The 18,486-nt window shown below is 31.5% G+C and overlaps 1 protein-coding gene across 1 annotated transcript; it reads left to right on the top strand.

The window, feature by feature from the left end:
* Positions 1–12,009: 12,009 nt before the first annotated feature.
* LOC128160840 (uncharacterized) lies at positions 12,010–15,779 on the top strand. Its single transcript, XM_052824155.1, has 4 exons — positions 12,010–12,353; positions 12,688–12,796; positions 13,091–13,852; positions 15,679–15,779. Exons 1-4 carry the CDS (start codon positions 12,063–12,065, stop codon positions 15,777–15,779), a joined length of 1,263 nt encoding a protein of 420 aa, XP_052680115.1. The 5' UTR covers positions 12,010–12,062.
* Positions 15,780–18,486: the final 2,707 nt, after the last annotated feature.

Raw genomic sequence — 18,486 nt, 5'->3', positions numbered from 1 at the left:
TTAAAGTTTGTAACATTAATCACCATCTGTTGTCCTCCCTCCTTACTGTCCCCTCCTGCCTATTTCTGCCATATGATTTATAACCCTCCGTTATAAAAGTACTTCCACGTATACCACCAGTTAGTTTTGTACATATGCTTTCTAGGAAGTAATTTGTACATTATGTCTAAAAAAAACTAAGGTAAAAATCATTTTCATGCTGAAGAAATAAATTATTTAACATTATAAAATTAATTTACATCCGAGAAAATATACAACATTAGAAAGCAATTAACTAGAAACTTGTACTAGTCTTTTATTTTTTATGAAAGGTATAAAAGTGAAACGTACTTAACCAAATATTCTATAAGAAGTTGCTACTGACAAACTCTAACGGTAAGTACAATATTCTATTAATACATCTAATCAGATGGAAACTGTTGCTTTGATTCATTCCTGAAACCGGTTTTATAAAATACATTTCGTATACATTTAATGTAAACAATAAAATGATTGTAAAACAAAGACATGTATCAAATTAACGTTGAATTTGGTGACATGTTTTGTTTATAAATTCATGCATGTTCTACTCTCGTGACAGTTTCCGGACTTCTCTTTACAAATATGTTTTAACAATTCTGACTGGAATGTGTAACAGTGTGCATCTGTATGAAGTAATTTGCCAAAAATTGCTTTTGATGTGGTCTGTTTAAACTAGGTTCTGCAGCTCTGTTACTTAAAATAGCATTTTGCCCCTTTTAAGGAAAAAACTGTGCGTAATTCGCAAAATTCTTGTTAAGAATTCTAAGTTAAGTGTAAATATAAATTCAAAAAGTCGTTTAGAGCAAATACTAACAAGATACACTAGTGTAAATCTTTTTGTGAGAATTCCCATATATTCTGTGTATATATAATATATAGTATGCCCTATTGTCAGACATGTAGAGTATAATCTCAAATTTCAAAACGTATCACAATTTTAGTTGTCGTACAACAAAAACCATATGTATGGAAACTTCGTTTGGGAGACTTAATTATGACACAATTTCTATTTCAAAAGTGGTGTTCTATAGCTGTTTATTTGATTAAAACTGAACTGCGACTGAAGCATCCTAAAAATTAAGTTTTTTGTTTTGACGATTTGGGATTTGGTCAGATGATTTATCTATCACTTTGTTCGAAAGAATAAGTTTGAAATAACTTATTGCGTATTTGTTCAAAAAAATCGAACTATCGAATGCCGATATAACTTACAGTACCGATCAGACCCAATGCAACCTAACAGAAAGTAAACGTTACTTAACCCTGGGTTTACTTTCTGGGTTTACTCTGGGTTTACTCCTGGTTTACTAGAGTGGACCCAGAGTAAACCCAAAGTTAACCCAGGGTGGACACAGATGGTAAACCCCGATCAGAAGTATACCCCTGAAAACAGACGTTAACTGTGTTTTCGGAATATACAAGGGGCAGGAATAACAGGCGGTAGGATGCTAAGATAAATGACGGATATGCTTCACACTTCAGTGCGTACAGATGACCTCAAAAGCAAATTCCAAGTAAATCGAAAGTAAACCCCGAGTGAACTCAAATTTTCGAAACGTAAACCCAGAGTAAACCCAAAGTAAATCCCAAAAGTAAATCCGGGGTTTAGTTGGAGTTTATTCTGGTATAACGCTGGGTCTGATCGGTACTGTAATTGATAAAAGTGATTTATTATTCTAAAATTTACATGCAAATAATATTAAAAAAGAGAGTAAAGTCAGGCTGTGTCTGATCGGTCTGATCTGAATTTTAGGATATAACGAAACCATATATTTTCTGTATGATATTTCATGGAAAGCTATATTTAAATGTATAATATTAATCACATCTATCGTCTCTCCTTAATGACCATCTTTTCCTATTTCCGACATATGATTTATCTTCTTCCGTCATTAAAGCACTTTCACGTATACCACCAGTCCTTTTTTTTAATACCAACATATGCTTTCTAGGAAGTATATGTACATTATATTTAAATAAAACTAATCATGTCAATCCTGGAAAAATATATTATTATAAATGATGCAAATAATACACAACCGAGAAAAATATACAAAATTAGAAAGCAATTAACTAGATACTTGCACTTTAATTTTTTATGAAAGGTATAAAAGTGAAACGTACTTAACCAAAAGTATTCTATAAGAAGCTGCTTCTGACAGACTCTAACGGTGAGTACAATATATATACAACCATTATGTCAAATCAAATGGAAATCGTTGCTTTAAGGTGGAATAACACACCTGAACAAATTCACTAAAATAAACGGTAAATTATTTGATTATGAAATTTATAATGTTAATATATAAACTGTACCTATGTCAAATAAGCTAAAAATTGCAGTTTGGGGATAACAAATTAATATCAAAAAAAAGTTGATTCAGTAAATAACAACAAAATCCCTTACTGCGGGATTCAAACTCGGAATAAACAGATTATAAGCCAAACACTCAATCCACTCGGCTATGGAGTAGTTAACCAGTTACCGTCGATAAAATCCTTTTAATAAAACAAAATGTCGTTTCGATCAGAGGTCAGCCATTTCGTGATGATGTGTTATTCCACCTTAATTTATTCCTGAAACAGGCTTTAAAAATACTTTTCGTATTCATTTCATGTAAATAAATTGACTGTAAAACAAAGACGTGTATCAAATAAACCATGAATTAGGTGATATGTTTCGTTTATGAACTCATGCATGTTCTATTCCTGACACAGTTTCGGAACGTGCATTTACAAGTATCTTTAAAAATTCTGGCTGGAGAAGTTGATGAACATTAAAGGGGCATGGTCACGATTTTGTTCATATTTTATTTTTCTGTTTTTATTATTTACAATGCTTTATGAATGCATTTCTAATGATCAAATGAAATTTGGGTGCCCGTCGATGAGTTTTAAGCAAGTTACAGGGCTCACAATTCTTCGTCATGTAAACAAGGCTCGTGCCCTGCTTTTGTTTACATAGGTTAAATATACCAGTAAAAAATCTTTTTCAAGATGTTTTGTCTATATTCTTATTCTTTTAAAGCACAAATTAACAGTTCCAAACGATTAGCACATTCATTTTAGGTCTAAAACTGGAATTTTCACTTCAACATTCAAAATGTAAACAAACGCTTTGTTTACATAGCGAGGAATTGTAATCTCTGAAACTCGCTTATAACTTAACAAATGACACTCAAATTTTGGTTGCTAATAAAAAATGCCTTACTGAAGCATTTTAAACAATAGAATCGAAAACATAATTTTTGACCAAAATCGTGACCATGCCCCTTAAAACAGTCATATAGTCCGTTTCTCCTCTCTTAAGTGTATGTCTCTCTTGCCGAAAAATTAAGATATATTTTTCAAGCCCATACCATACATGTTCCTGCAGACAATGTTTCTTATAGCTTCTTGAACGTTGTTTCACTGTACTTAATATCTAGATAATATTTTTCGTGAAAACTATACAGGAACACTGGAGTTCTTGTTAATTACACGTGGTTTTTAAAATCTTTATTTTTTTTCACAATAGAGATTTTTGCTAAACAAAACCAAGTCTGCCTCCTTTAATGTAAATTATTGATAAAACACTCATTTTTCGCAAATGCAATACAAACACCTTTCAAATTCATACACACTTTTATAAATTGCTGATGATAAGATCATAAAGTTTTATAAAATGAAATGTGAGATAAAAAAACAAAACAGGAATGCCAAAGCATTCCTTAAAGAAAGTTAATTAATTTTTTAATAAGAGTAGTGATACTCATTAAGGACCGAAAGGATAGCATGCATACGTTATATGAACAAGAATGGATATATTTATTGTAATTGTAATTACTTGATGTTTTAAATTAATTATCCATTTCATTTAACAATTGTTTATTATAAGTCTTATTATTAATATATTTCTGCAATAAAGTGAAGTTAAAATACGTTTACCTTAAAATGATATCATACAAATAAATAAAAAAAACATTTTTTTAAATAGATAATAAAATAACAACCCAAGAGCCAGAGAGGTAAATTATAACTTTATCTTAACAAACGTGTTTTAATGTCTGAGAATTATTATTTTTCATTTTTTAGAGAATACATGTATAATCGATTGATTTAAAAATAATGATTTTTATTTTGAATATTGGTATACATGATTACACATAAACTATTCAATTCGGGGGAAAAGTTTAATTTTATACTTGCTGGACAAATATTAGTAATAAATGAAAACTTACTATAAGTCATACTGTTTAATTTTGATTTTACACTCTTCCGGTAAATTGAAATTGTGATATCGTTCATTGCATTTTTTTTGGATGGGTGTTTCAGTATATTGATAAAAATTGATTATATAAATTTTGTATTTGCACCAACCCAGTAAATATCAATTTTACAATATGACAATACAATAACAGAATGGTGTTCTCTTAAGAGAATACATACTAATTCCTGAACAGTGCTGTTACAGTAGTAACTTTATCTTTCTGGAAAACCGATATTTGTAAATGTTCAATTTCGTTGAGAAAATGTGCTATTAGGATAAATCAGGATGAAACTAGAATTTATGAAAATGATTGAAACCCTCAAATTGTTATTTTTTACTAGGCATTAACAGTTCTGATTAATGGAAAATATAGCAAGTTAACAAACTGATTTTCCTACGGGATGACTTAGCTGCAGAGCTGAAGCTCCACTGGGAATTCGGGTTGACGAACCGTGGAACACTGTAGATTTGATCACAGAAACTTCACATGTTACCTTATAACGATAGTTTTCATCAATGAAATGATAAATTGCATTTTTTTAATAAAAAAAAAGTATATGAAAAAGAAGTAGGTGATTATACAATGAGGTCAGCGTAGGTAGTGGGCTTCCAATAGATTTCGCAGAGTTTCAAATCGAAACGTAAATGGGTAAATGAAATGGAAAACTGAAAAAAGAGATCAATTACATTGTATGCTCTTTTAAGAACTATCAATATGCAGAAAGTTGGTTGGTGCCTCAACAATAGTTTATCTGGCAAGTTTACAAAACAGTATTGTTAAATTGAACAAAATAAAATAAAACCTGTTGACGACTTTTCAGACAAAACTATGACAACTGTTGTTTGGGAAATATCTTGACTTCTCGGAAATAAGCTACCTCTATCTGCCTGAAAAGTAACGTTATCAGCCAGTAATGGTTGGGCGTATTTATTTTTAAAAAAAGGAACAGTCATTATATCTCGATAAAGAGAAGAGTGGGGGTTGATGTCATTTTGACAATAGAGATACATGTATCAACTTGTATTCTGTTCAAGTACACTAGAAAACAAATAGTCTTTTTTCTTTAAGCTACAACAAATTCTGACAGTAAAAAAATAATAAGCCATCCTTGGTCTTTTTTCAATTTTGTCCCATGAAGGAAAGAAAATACATTATGTATCCAAGTAACTACTAGCCCGACTCACCCGTCCCAATCAGAAGCAAAATGTATTTGCTTTATTTACATAGTATATTGTCAGGATACAGAGTCTTTAGTTTTGATATTAAATGATTGTTAATGGCAGTCAACCTAAAACAAATCAGCAGAGTCAGCATATGCATCGGACAGAATAAAAGAATTAAAATGTTAAATTGAAAGATTCAAGTATATGCATGTTCATTTTAACCGTTTAAAAAAGCTTCAGTTCCAGTTTAAAGACAGGGTCAATTTTAAACGTGTCGAGGTCATCAGAGTTAAAAAAAATATGTTTTAAGTTGTTGAAAAATGTCCCGCGTATTTAAAATTTCACGAGTTAAGGTCTGAAATTTCAACATTGAAAAAAGACCCTCGTGTCAATATTAAACGTTGAATAATTACCCTGGGTCTTGCATGAGTATAACTAAACATAATTATAACTATACATAAATGTTACTTTGTTGATATGCAAGAAAACTGCACTTTAATAAAATACACATATTTGTGTTACAAATAAAACAAAAAATAAATCTTAACTTGGTCAAAACAACAGAAAAATAAGGCCAATTAAGATTTTGAGTTGATTTTTTTCTCTTCCTCATGTTTAGATACTGATCAATATGAAAGGTTTCTTTATATTTGTTTTTGTTTTCCATTACATCAAAATAGGTCATGAGTTGAGTTACTATTTCTTTTCTCTCTAATGTTCATAATCAAGTTTATTGTAATTTTCAGATTATCCTGGATTGCTTTTGCCACGTTATTAAACATGAAAACTGTGCTGGTCATCTTTATACTATTTGTATCCTGCTATGCTGACGTTTTTTCTCCTGCCAATGGTATGTTTAATACTGGAAATGAAGATAGTGATGATAGAATAAATCCCGCCGGAAATGAATTTGGTGATTCAACGGATGATATAAAATAAAGCAGCAGAATGTTATTTGCCAATGGTTATTCAGGGGACTTACATGCACCTAAACGTACACAAAACAATTTATTCGTCTCTTCTTACCAGGGGACTGGTTGATTCGGATTGGGTAGATAAGCAGATATGGATTCGACCATAATATCTACGACGATCGTTGAAGACATGTTGCCATTGATTAAAGACATGTTGGCATTGATATGGGTTATTTTGAAGCTGGAATTGGTTGTCTTAGCGCTGGAGTTGGGAACGATCTAGGGAGACCTGTGATTGATGAATTTTTGAATGTAATGAAAATTTACAGGTTTTTTTTTCAAATTAAAGTGGTAGTCAAAGAAGTCAAGAGGTTTATTTCTTTTTAGATAAAATAACTATGTGATTCAATATTCAGCATTCAAATATCAATAATAATAACTTGTATTGGAAAAAAGACTCTCATAAATTTGATATATTACATTATTATAGATAAACATGTAAATATTTCTTCTTATATAAAAATAGGCTGCAACAAATGATGACAACATTTATGCTGAGAAGGGAGGTTCATTTCTTATGTCTTTCTCTATTGACACAATATGTAATCGTATGTATAATTCATAAACACGTTCAAAAAAGTTAAGTATGCATTGGCAATGAACTGGAATATATTTGAAAAGATAAGTTTTTTTATGATTGTGGGTCATAGTAAACAATTACAAAATTTCTGGGTTTTTTTTGTTCATCTCAGAAATTAATTCTAATTATAAAATTCGTTGTCAGCATCGGTTCGTCATTTTACATTGACAAATCAATTATTCAGAGACTGGTTGGCATAAAAAGAAGATTTTAAAATGAAAATCCTTTGTGGTTTAAATTATAATTTTAAAAAATAAAGATCACCTTTGTAACACTTTCTTAATATATAGCACATGGTTTTTTTCTTAATTGAGTAAGTCATATATTAATTGGCATGTCCAGGGTTTGTCGTTTTGATTTATATGTGAAATATAATTTTATCAGTGACGTTAGCAACATTTCTATGCAATAAATGTTTCCCGATGAACTACTTTTATTTTTTATTTTTTTATATCTCGTATGAATTAATTAAGATCTCATTGCATTGTTTAAAAATAACATTGTTTTATAAACATAAATCAGAGTACACTGGTGGTGATGTGTATGTAGCAAGCTTGAGAATATGCTTCTTTAAATAAGAAGTTTTCATTAATGAGTTCCTCTCTACTTGGTATCCATTATGATTATACATGTATAACAGTCTTAAACTTAAAGTGAATTTCAAGATACAATTGCAAGAGGAAACATGATCAGAAAGAAGGACAATTGTGCACGAATTTCTTAGAACATCTATTTTCTGATCAAGATATAGACTAGTGCAGGTTTTAAAATTTGTAAAAGAACAATGTACACACATGCAAAAACAGTACATTTATTTTACAATGTATAAAAAATTCAAAAAACAGTTCATAATTATTTATAAAACAATTTTTATATACATGTGATGCAAAGAATACTATAGAAAAGTTCGTTAATCCATATTTATTTGCCGTGAGAATAAGGCAAAGTATATCATGTACAAAGAAGAACAATATGACACAATTTTAGAAAATAAAAGTTAATTAGTCAATATTCTATTCAATAACAGTTCAATAAACCAATATTCCATTCAATAAAAGTTCAATGCACAATAGGTGATCTGTAGAAGAATAGCAATGCATTAATTTAAAGATATATATGAAACTTGGCTATTTGTGCCAAAAAACAACAACAACCGATTAGAAGCTTTTCACAGCGCTCTTCCATTTGAGGTGAGGTGTGACAAAAACTTATTCGTATGATATCAATGGTCAAATCTTTCCTTACACTCTTATAGAATAGAAATGTTTTAAATTCTAAAATAAGTTATGATTGAAGAAATAGATTATGATATTATCCATTTTTATAGTACAATTAATTTTTCAGTGCACTAGTTATGGAGATTCACATCATATCTACTTTTCAAACTAATAGTTATGTTAATAATATATCCATTATATTTTCCTTGTGAAGGGGGGGGGGCTTTAGAAAAAAATATATTGTGCTGTAATATTCTGATTAAATAAAAAATGGAAGAAGTCATGGTAACGATTATATATCAAATTTAATAATAAAAAGACACCGCGCCGCCAACGACATCAGCAGTATAAATTTTACCTAGTAACATATTGTTATCAGTATTTTGCTTTTACTTTTAACAAACAGAAGAACAGTAATGTTGTTTTTATCAGCTTGTTTTATTATAAAATATAAGTACTATTTCTTATTAAAAAAAAAACTTCTCTTTCTAGTTTAGATGTATGGTTGCGTATTTTTCTGTTTGGAATAGATTTTTTTTTTGATTTGGAATTGTCAATGTAATGCTCTTAGGCATTACATGTGAGTGAAGGTTTGATACCTGATGGTTTTCTGAAAGTATACATTGGGAAGTTTTCTACCTAATCATAATAATACATTTGACTAACTGGCAAATTCTGCAAAGTCATTAATACAACGGTTTTGATTTTTCATATTTTTTTTTTGTGGAGTTAGTATAAATTTCAAGATTTAAATAGTGCAAAATATTTGTACTGATAGATTTTGTACCTGAACAAATTTAGTACATATTTCTGGGAACGATTCTCATTTGTGTTGTGAACATTCTTCATTTGCATTAAAGTAGATTAAGATCTTTTATAATTTTTATAATTGGTCAGTCAATTTAAAAGTCTTGCCATTTTGATAGGGAATATTTTGAATGTCAAAGACTTTGTAGAACGTGCAGAATTAGCGTTCTGTCTATTAAACAACCGGTCGTTGAGACCGGAGAGGAGTAAAATGGAGAATATTTGAAAAGTCAGGTTTTCTAACAACTAAAACTAAAAACACGTGGTTGTAGATACGTCTCATGCTTAAAGGGGCATGGTCACGATTTTGGTCAAAAATTATTTTTTCGATTTAATGTTTACAATGCTTCAGTAAGTCATTTTTAATAGGCAACCAAAATTTGAATGTCATTTGATGAGTTATAAACGAGTTACACAGCTTGCAATTCTTCCCTATGTAAACAAAGTGTTTATTTACATTTTGAATGTTGAAGTGAAAATTCTAGTTTTAGACCTTAAATGAATGAATTTATCGTAAGGAACCGTTTATTTATGCTTAAAATGAATAATAAGATGAACAAACCAGCTTGAAAAAGATTTTTTACCGGTATATTCGACCTATGTAAACAAAAACAGGGCACGAGCCTTGTTTACATGACGAAGAATTGTGAGCTCTGTATATTGCTTAAAACTCAACGACTGGCACTAAAATTTCAATTGATCATTAGAAATGTATTGCTCAAGCATTGCAAATAATAAAAGCAGAAAAATAAAATTTGACCAAAATCGTGACCATGTCCCTTTAAAGTAAGGCTAATGAATATTGATACCCTATTTCCCTTATGTCACACCTATGCCCAGGAAGGATACCTGATGGATAAAATCTTTTAAGTGTGGTATCACCCCGACTGTCAGACTTAGCTTACACAAACATAAACGAGATTTTACAGCTAGAAAAATTAATTTTGGATCTCTCCCAGATTGAGAAAACTCTTTTTAAATTGTTTGTGGGGCAAATCGATGTACAACTTCAATTAACAAAAATACAATATCTGACCGAACAGGAAGATCTCAACAACATATTACAAGACTGTACCATTCAGGTAAAAAGAATAAAACTGTTAAATAACCAGAATTAGTCGGAATCGGACATATTACACATCAATTTTATCGAAAAAAGGAGTTTATTAATGATTGTCCCTTTGGCAATGTCGCGTTAGCTGCTTTCTTCTCAGCTCATGCTCGCTTACACCTTTACAAGACGTTAGGAAATGTTAGGGGATCGTGGTTTTTTTTTCGATACATAAAGTATCGTCTATCAACATGTGCAATGACAGTACAACCCCGCCATGGTGAACAGTTTAGGAGGATGAACAGATGAACTAATAAGTGATACTTTCAACAAGTAAAAAAATATATTACTATATTAAAATCACGGACTGCACGAAATTACATCAGACTTGAATTCCCACATATACGTATCAACCATTTCTTCTATCTTACGCACTGTTGCACCTAACAATAGTCCATTTAATTAAAGAAAGTTAATATGAAGATGTAATCAAGGGCTCAGATTTGTATATTTCATGTATATACATGTAATGATTTCGGAAAACCATTTCCAATCTCAAATTTTGAATCTCGAATGAGCCTTCTGAGCTTTTCTAAGAAGTGAACAGTTTTCATTTTGAAACAGAGTTTATTGAAGAAGATTTAGATTAAGAATGATGAATGCTGGGAAAATATAATTTACATGTACCTCCATAAACCTCTCACTGACAGTTAAATTGAGAGCATCTTATGATATAAATAAAAAAAAATTACAGACTTTATTATTAAGTTTAAGGTGGCCTTTAAAACTTACTGAGCAACATTTTTTTCTTTGGTTTAATTTTCTCTCTACGCTTAATCCATTAATTAAAACTGTAGATATAAAATCCCTTAAAATGCTTTCTTATTTACTTACGTCTTCTAGATCCCCCGATTTGATTTATTTTAAAATGTACTTTTCCAAGTGACTTTGACATCATTACTTATAGATAAATGGTGACCATTAATGAAACTCTGAATTAAATCTTTCTTTTTTAAAGGATGTTATGTTTTATATACATAATTAAGTAGATTGAGGCTGTCTATTAGCTGATTTGATAATATGCTTTCTTAAAACTTAGAAGTTTTGCTTGGAAATAATGCTAAAATTAAATTATCATAAAAATGAACCGCTGAATGAAGTTACAAGATAAAAAAGGAACTGGACCAGAATTAATTACAGTTGTATACATTTTTCATAAAAAAAAAACTGCTTTATCTACCTTTTTACAATGATATTCTCAGTCTGCCATTTGGTTAATAGAAATAGAACAAAATATACATTTTAATTTTCTGTATAATAAAACATTTAAAAAATCTGAAGAACATTCAATGTAATTGCTTTATTACACAGTGTAAGGTACCAAACAATATACCAAAGCAGATCTTGCTACCCTTTTATGCATGTAAATACGTTAGAGATAAGTGGGTACCTGTTATATTTTAAATGTACCGAATATTTTGTCCCCATTTTTGTTAGCAAATTGATTGTTATTCATAGCTCTTTAGAACCTAACTAGGCTGCAATCTACACGATTTAGCTCTCACCAGATACTTGATCATTTATACTTTCAACAACCCAAAAAAATATCACGGACTGCACGAAATTACGTCAGACTCATACTACCATACAAATAAGCAGGACCAATGCTTCTTTATTACGCACTGATGCACCTAACGATAACTCAGTTGATAGAAGAGAGTGGACATGAAAATATAATCAAGGGCTCAGCTTTGTAAGTTTGATGTATATACGTGTAATGATTTTTAAAATCCATCCGTTTTTCAAGTCTGGAATCTGGAATCTCGAATGAGGCTTTTTAGTTTTCCTAGGAAGTGAAGAGTTAATATTTTAAAAACAGAGTTTATTCCCCATTTCAAGAACGTGAGTTATTCCCCCTAATTGGAACTCTCCTATTGTAAAACTGCGCATGCGTTAAAATATACGTCTACTTCCGCGGGCGTTCTTGACAACTGTCAAAATGGACGTACGAACGAAAAGCTCTGCTTCGGGATACCGCTCAAGAAAGTATTGTTGTATATGTAGTAAATATAGGGGGAAAACCGTAGAGGGACAAGTCGTCAGTCTCCACAGATTTCCAAGCGATACAGATAAACGTAGAATATGGCTGCAGCGAGCAAGGTTAGTGCGCAAGGACTTCACCTACACCAAGAATTCGTACGTGTGTTCTTCACATTTCGTGAATGGTAGCGGCCCCTCTGCAGCCCATCCTTTGCCGTCGATATTTCCGAACAAGGTGTTCAAAACATCGGTTAGTATAAACGATAAAACATGTTTGATTCACATTCGTGGGGAGGGGGGGGGGTAAATCCAGCATATCTTGTAAGATAACGTATGTAATGAATGATTTTGAGTTTAGTGTTTGAATGATAATGTTGGAAGTTGTTATGCTTCAATCATTTAGTAATATTCCTCAATTATGTTTAAAAGTGTTTGTCATTGTTTATTTATTTTTTGAATGTATCTTATTTATTAACTATCATTGAGTGTTTTTGTGTATGTAAATTAATGTGTTAAAGGGGGGTGGGTTCAGAGATAGAGCAAACATTTGAATTAGTCAAGAACAACATTACTTTGCAATCCAGGCACCCTCAACCACAAATGCCCCAGCTGTTCCCTTTTCTCATGAGCCAGGTGTGCAGGACAATCAGCTTCCTGAGAGTGAGGATAACCAGGATAGCCTTGAACAAACAGGTTCTACATAATTTGTGACTATTACTTAATATAACTGATATAAATTTAATGAGAAACTTAAAATTTTGCTACATATTTTTTATAATGTATTTCAAGGTGGTATGGGACAGCTCCATATTGTGATGCAATTCTTATCAGAAAAAAAACCTAATTGCATGCATGATTTTAATTTTTTTTCTTTTCTGAAAATTTTACCCATCAGTGTAGCGCAATGCGTTACATTATAATTATAAATCTATAAGTCATGAGTTCGAATCCCTTACTGATATGCAGTATATTTAATTTGAATTTCAGATGACCCGTTAAAGGATTCCCTAAATATGCACGATTACCATAAAGACTGGACAACATGTGCTGGTGAAGTTCCAAAAAATAAGGAAACTCAGACTATTTTGTTAACTGTAGATTCATCAACACAGACTGATGAATCCTTTTTTAACAGCATGGCCATGAAAAAGTGTGTTTCCTCCTCTGCAGAAACACAGACTGATGGAAAGCTTTTCATTGATAAAGGGATTCAAGTTTCTAGACCTGTGTTCACCTTTGAAGATGTAGAACAGGATGACTCCAAAATTTTATTCTACACAGGTATTCCTAACAAAGAGACATTTAATGCTGTGTTTGATGAGATAAAGGATAATGCACTCGAAAGTACAACACGTGTAGGGATTTCATCTTCAAATCAAGGACGACCAAGAAGACTAAGGATTATTGACGAGTTTTTTCTTGTTCTCATGAGACTACGGCTGGGATTACTCCTAGAGGATTTATCAGACAGGTTTAATGTTAGTGTTTCAACTTGCAGCGATATTTTTAATTTATGGATTGATTTTTTGTTTGTTCAGTTGCAGCCTTTGATAATGTGGCCATTCAAAGAAACAATATATGCCACCATGCCATGTTCATTTAAGGGAAAATTTAGTAACTGCAGAGTCATATTAGACTGTACTGAAGTTTTTGTGCAAACACCTAGTTCTCTTGCTAACAAGTCATTAATCTACAGTGATTATAAATCCCATATGATATTTAAAGGACTCATAGGCATCAGCCCAGCAGGTGTTACAACATTTGTTTCAGACCTTTGGGGGGGGGGGGGGAAGTATAAGTGACAAACAATTAACAGAGAATTGCGGAATTTTAGATTTGTGTGAAGTTGGCGATGCTATCATGGCAGATAAGGGTTTCATCATTTCAGATCTAACTACGCCAAAGGGTATTCATCTTATTATTCCCCCTTTCAAGAAAAAAAATACACAAATGTCCAGAAGTGATGTCTTACTGACTCGTGAAATAGCACATCTTAGAATACATGTTGAAAGACAAATGGAAAGAATTAAGAACTTTCATATTTTTGAAGGTGTGATGCAGTTAAGTATGGCATCTCAGTGTTCTAAAATTTGGAAAATTTGTGTTGCTTTGACAAATCTCCTTCCCCCTTTGTGTACTGTTCCAGAATATGACATTGCTTCATAGCTAAATAGTGAAAATGTGCTTGCATACAATTTAAGGTTCTTATGATAGAAAAAAATATTCCTGTAACTTGTTCAATGTCTGCTTCCAATATATATAGCTATAGTTATTTGATGAGATTTTCATATTTTTTAATTGCATGTGCATAAATTCAGTCTCATTATAAAGAAGTGCATGCACACATATTAAGTACTAAGAACTCATACTTTTTGCAAAACATATTTAAAATCTTCTAATTATATTTATATATATATATAAAACAATACTTCTGAATTTTTATACATTTAATGTATGACAACAGCAGGACATAGAGTTATAGGCTATCTTAAAAGCAATGACCACCATGAAAATATTAATGTATGTATGAATCTAATTCAAAAATCATATTCTGTCAATGAATTGTTTGTCATTAAGGTAATATTAATTCATTGACAGGTACATGTATTTGTATATCTTAATTTATAGATAAGGATTTTTGCACATATGAAAACAATTCTCATTCAAATATTTTGTACAATTGTTGTAATTGGTTTAGTACAATTGTTGTATGGTTGAAATCAAAGGAATTGTGTAGCATTGATTTTTCCATTCTGTATAATTGGCATTAAGTTTCACAAAATGAAAAAAACGAAGTTTTTTTAACATTACATGTATATCAACTTGTTATTCCTTCTGCAATAAAGGAATACAATACCTGAACTGCTATCCATTTTAAGTTCTAAAAATGAATAAACACTGGCGTCGGAGGCAAATTAAAAGGGAGGGGGGCTAGACTAATCCTCAGAAATCTTGACAAGCAAAAAAAAAAAAAAAAAAAAAAAAACCTAATTCCCAAAATCATGACATTGCTAATCCATGGTGGGGGGATACCTTCAGTTCCAAAATAATTCTTACTACCAACATTTTTTTTTCCCCCTAATCGTGAAATTCCTATTCCGGGGGGGGGGGGGTGTTGAATATTTGAATCTTTTTAAAGTAAATTTAGGAACAATTATGTTTGCAGCGACAAAAAGTGGGGGGAGGGGGTGAACCTTCTTTTTTGCTATTTGCCTAATGGTTAGGTCTAACTTTGCAAAAAGAGTGGCCGGGGGGGGGGGGGGGGCTAAGCCCTCCTAGCCCCCCGGTTCCGACGCCTATGATAATAAAACAACTGAGCAAAGGGGACTGAAGATCCATGTTGCAATTTATTTCAGAGACCTTAACAACCTCTGTGTGAATAGTTCTGGAAGCATGCTTTTCAGATAAAAATCATTCAGTCTATTTAAACATTTCAACCAGAATGATTCATCAAAATATATTCTTTCTACAGAGAGTGGTGGCTTCAGTGTCCATATTACAAAATCACACCATTGTTTATTACAAATTGCCATTTGACCTTGTACCTGAAAATAATAATTATGGTTTGTTTTTAGTTTTAAATTTTGATTTTCATCACGTGAACAACAAAATTCAGAATCAAGTCTACATTCAGCTGGTGAAAGGATTCGCCATCTGTCTGATGCTGGACATTTAATTTCTAGCAGACCAATCTCACCAGTTGGTAATGTAACAATACCATCAGGACTACAACCTAGATGAGGGTATTTTGGATTAACAGTAAGTCCTGACTGACTCACTATATATGAAGGATATACTTTACAATAAAATATCCTAGCAGCAGGCTCGTGTTCAATTCCCCACCTGACAAATTTGTTGGTGGGATAGGAAACATTATACAAAAAGCATTTCAATAAATTTTGGGGGTCAGTTTCTGGCCTTAGCATACAAATTTTTCCCAAATTTGAACTTGTCAACTTTCCTTTCCTGCATTCAAACCAGTTCTGACTTTTGTTTTGACCCTTTGTAAGTTTTTCAATTTTGGCACAATCAGCATCTGACACAGAGAGAGACTCAAAAAATTTGCACAAATCACTTTGTACTTGTGAATTACACATATCTACACTATCATGATACATAAATAAAATATTATGAAGCAATGGTATATTTTCCTCAGTACCATCTTTTTTCTTTGCAAAATATGTAAGCCAGCCTGCTTTAGATTTTTTTTCAACAAGAGTTTTTCTAAATCTTTCTACGTTGAATGTTGTTGATGCTATGATGCTGTTAGTTGCAGATTTGCTGGTTTTATTTTCTAGAACTGATGAACAGCCAAATGAAAACTTTTTGAATTTTATTTCACTGCACTTTTTTGGACTAAGTTTTCTTTTCCTTGGGTTGTTCCACACACATTTTGTTGACGTACATGAAAGAAGACCACTTTTCTTTTTTTCAGCAATGTCAGCAATTGTATAAAGTAATGCAGAAATGTGGTTGCACGCCTCACCAAAACTGTGATTTAATGATGATAGAAAAATATATCTGTAATTATTTATTTAAAAATAACTTTACACTTTTCATGAGTTATATCTAAAGTGAAACAAGTACTTCATAGAAACACAAAGATTAAGTTTTTAAGTATTTTCCCCATCTTTTTTTTACTTAAATTTTTTTTTGGTAATTAAGATATTGATTATATGTATTACACTCGGACCAGTGCCAAGAGTATGTCAATATTTTTCTTTTCACGCTATATATCATTGAAAACCAACATTTTTTAAAGATTCGTTAAAAAATAACCCCTTAATTAATTTTGAAAAAATTGGATTGACCAATTCAAAATATAAAGTTCTCTATTTTTTTTTTTTTGGCATCATATTGATTGCAAAAGATATACAGTATAATAGAGTCTTTAAAAAATATCTTTGTGTTGTGTTTGAAATATCATAATTTACAAATGAGTTGTCAAAAAACTATTTCAACTTTTGTCAAAAAGTGCAAATTGAATCTAATTAAATCAATAAAAAATTATTCAAAATCTGACAAAAAATAACAACAAAAACCCTTTTAAATATGTCTTGTTTCAATGAAATGTATAGGGAAAAAGGAAAAGTGTACATACTTCTGGCACGATAGTGTACACAATTACAATTAACATACCCTGCTGTACAGGTGCAATGTGCAGCGAACACATTGCCTGTAACCTTTGACAAAAATGTTGACACATCATAGTCAGGACGCTTGCTCATGTCAGCTGATGGGAATGATGGTATAACTTTACAACGTATGGCACAATGAGAACTTTCATTATTGATAGGGTTGTATTCCACCGAATGGACATGTTTATCTTCAAGGAACACTTTTGATTTAAGTTGACGTTTAGTGTTCATTTTGATTACAAGATAATTATAAATATCTTTCTCTGAAAAATCGGGAATGTTAGTAAAATCTGATGACCTGTTAGACAGAGTGCGGATATCGGGTATAGGTTCTCCATCTGGAAAAGTTGACGATTTGGAGTTTTTCTCAGACTGATTGTTTTGCCCTTGGACAGCCGTTAGTTTAAGAATAATAACGCCGCGTGCTCTTTCGACAAGTTCCTTTTTGCTAGCTGATATTATTTGATTATTCTCTCTCAAAAATTCTCTTAGTTTGGCGATCGTCCAGTCATTAAATAGCGTTAATTCGGCGGAGGCGTCCATAACAACATACCTTGTAGTCAGCGGAAGTTACGCTAACAAAGAAGAGTTCCAATTTTATAAGGGAAATAACTCACGTTCTTGAAGTGGGGAATAGAGGAATATTCTGGATCTCAGAATGATGCTTTTCCACTAGCAGTTCATGTTAACTAGAAGAAAATATCCGTGGATCAGTGTTATTGTCAAAGTTGTCCAAAGTGTCCTGCATTCAATGACCATTCTTATTTTTGATATCTAAAAACACCCATCGACTGTTACATCAACCTTCAAACACCTAGAATGTGATGATCCCATATTTCACAAATTATCCAATCTATTTTTGTCTTGAATCTTTAAAGTTATCTAAGGGTCAGCAATAAATAGATATTGAATCATTTTCCTCTCATGACAGTACAAGATTTTGCCGAACATACAGGCATAATTTTTTCTTATAAGTTTAACAAACTTGTACAAACATTGACCCCTTCATGAGCAGCAATATGGAGTTTATACGTCAGAGAAAATGTGTATCCTGGGTAAACATAATTAACCTCCAAAAACCTTTCACTGATAGCATTAAATTGAGAAATTCTAATGATAATAATAAACAAAAAAATTACAGGCCTCATTACTAAGTTTAGGTTTTAATCTAATACATAATTCATCCGAACAAATCCGTATTCGTACAAACAAATAAGTTTTGTTTGCACAATTTGGGATTCGTTT

The sequence above is a fragment of the Crassostrea angulata genome, chromosome 8 (assembly GCF_025612915.1).
Source record: "Crassostrea angulata isolate pt1a10 chromosome 8, ASM2561291v2, whole genome shotgun sequence".
In the NCBI taxonomy this organism is placed as follows: domain Eukaryota; kingdom Metazoa; phylum Mollusca; class Bivalvia; order Ostreida; family Ostreidae; genus Magallana; species Magallana angulata.
The sequence above is the reverse complement of the archived record's forward strand: the minus strand, read 5'-3'. Positions and strand labels throughout refer to the sequence as shown.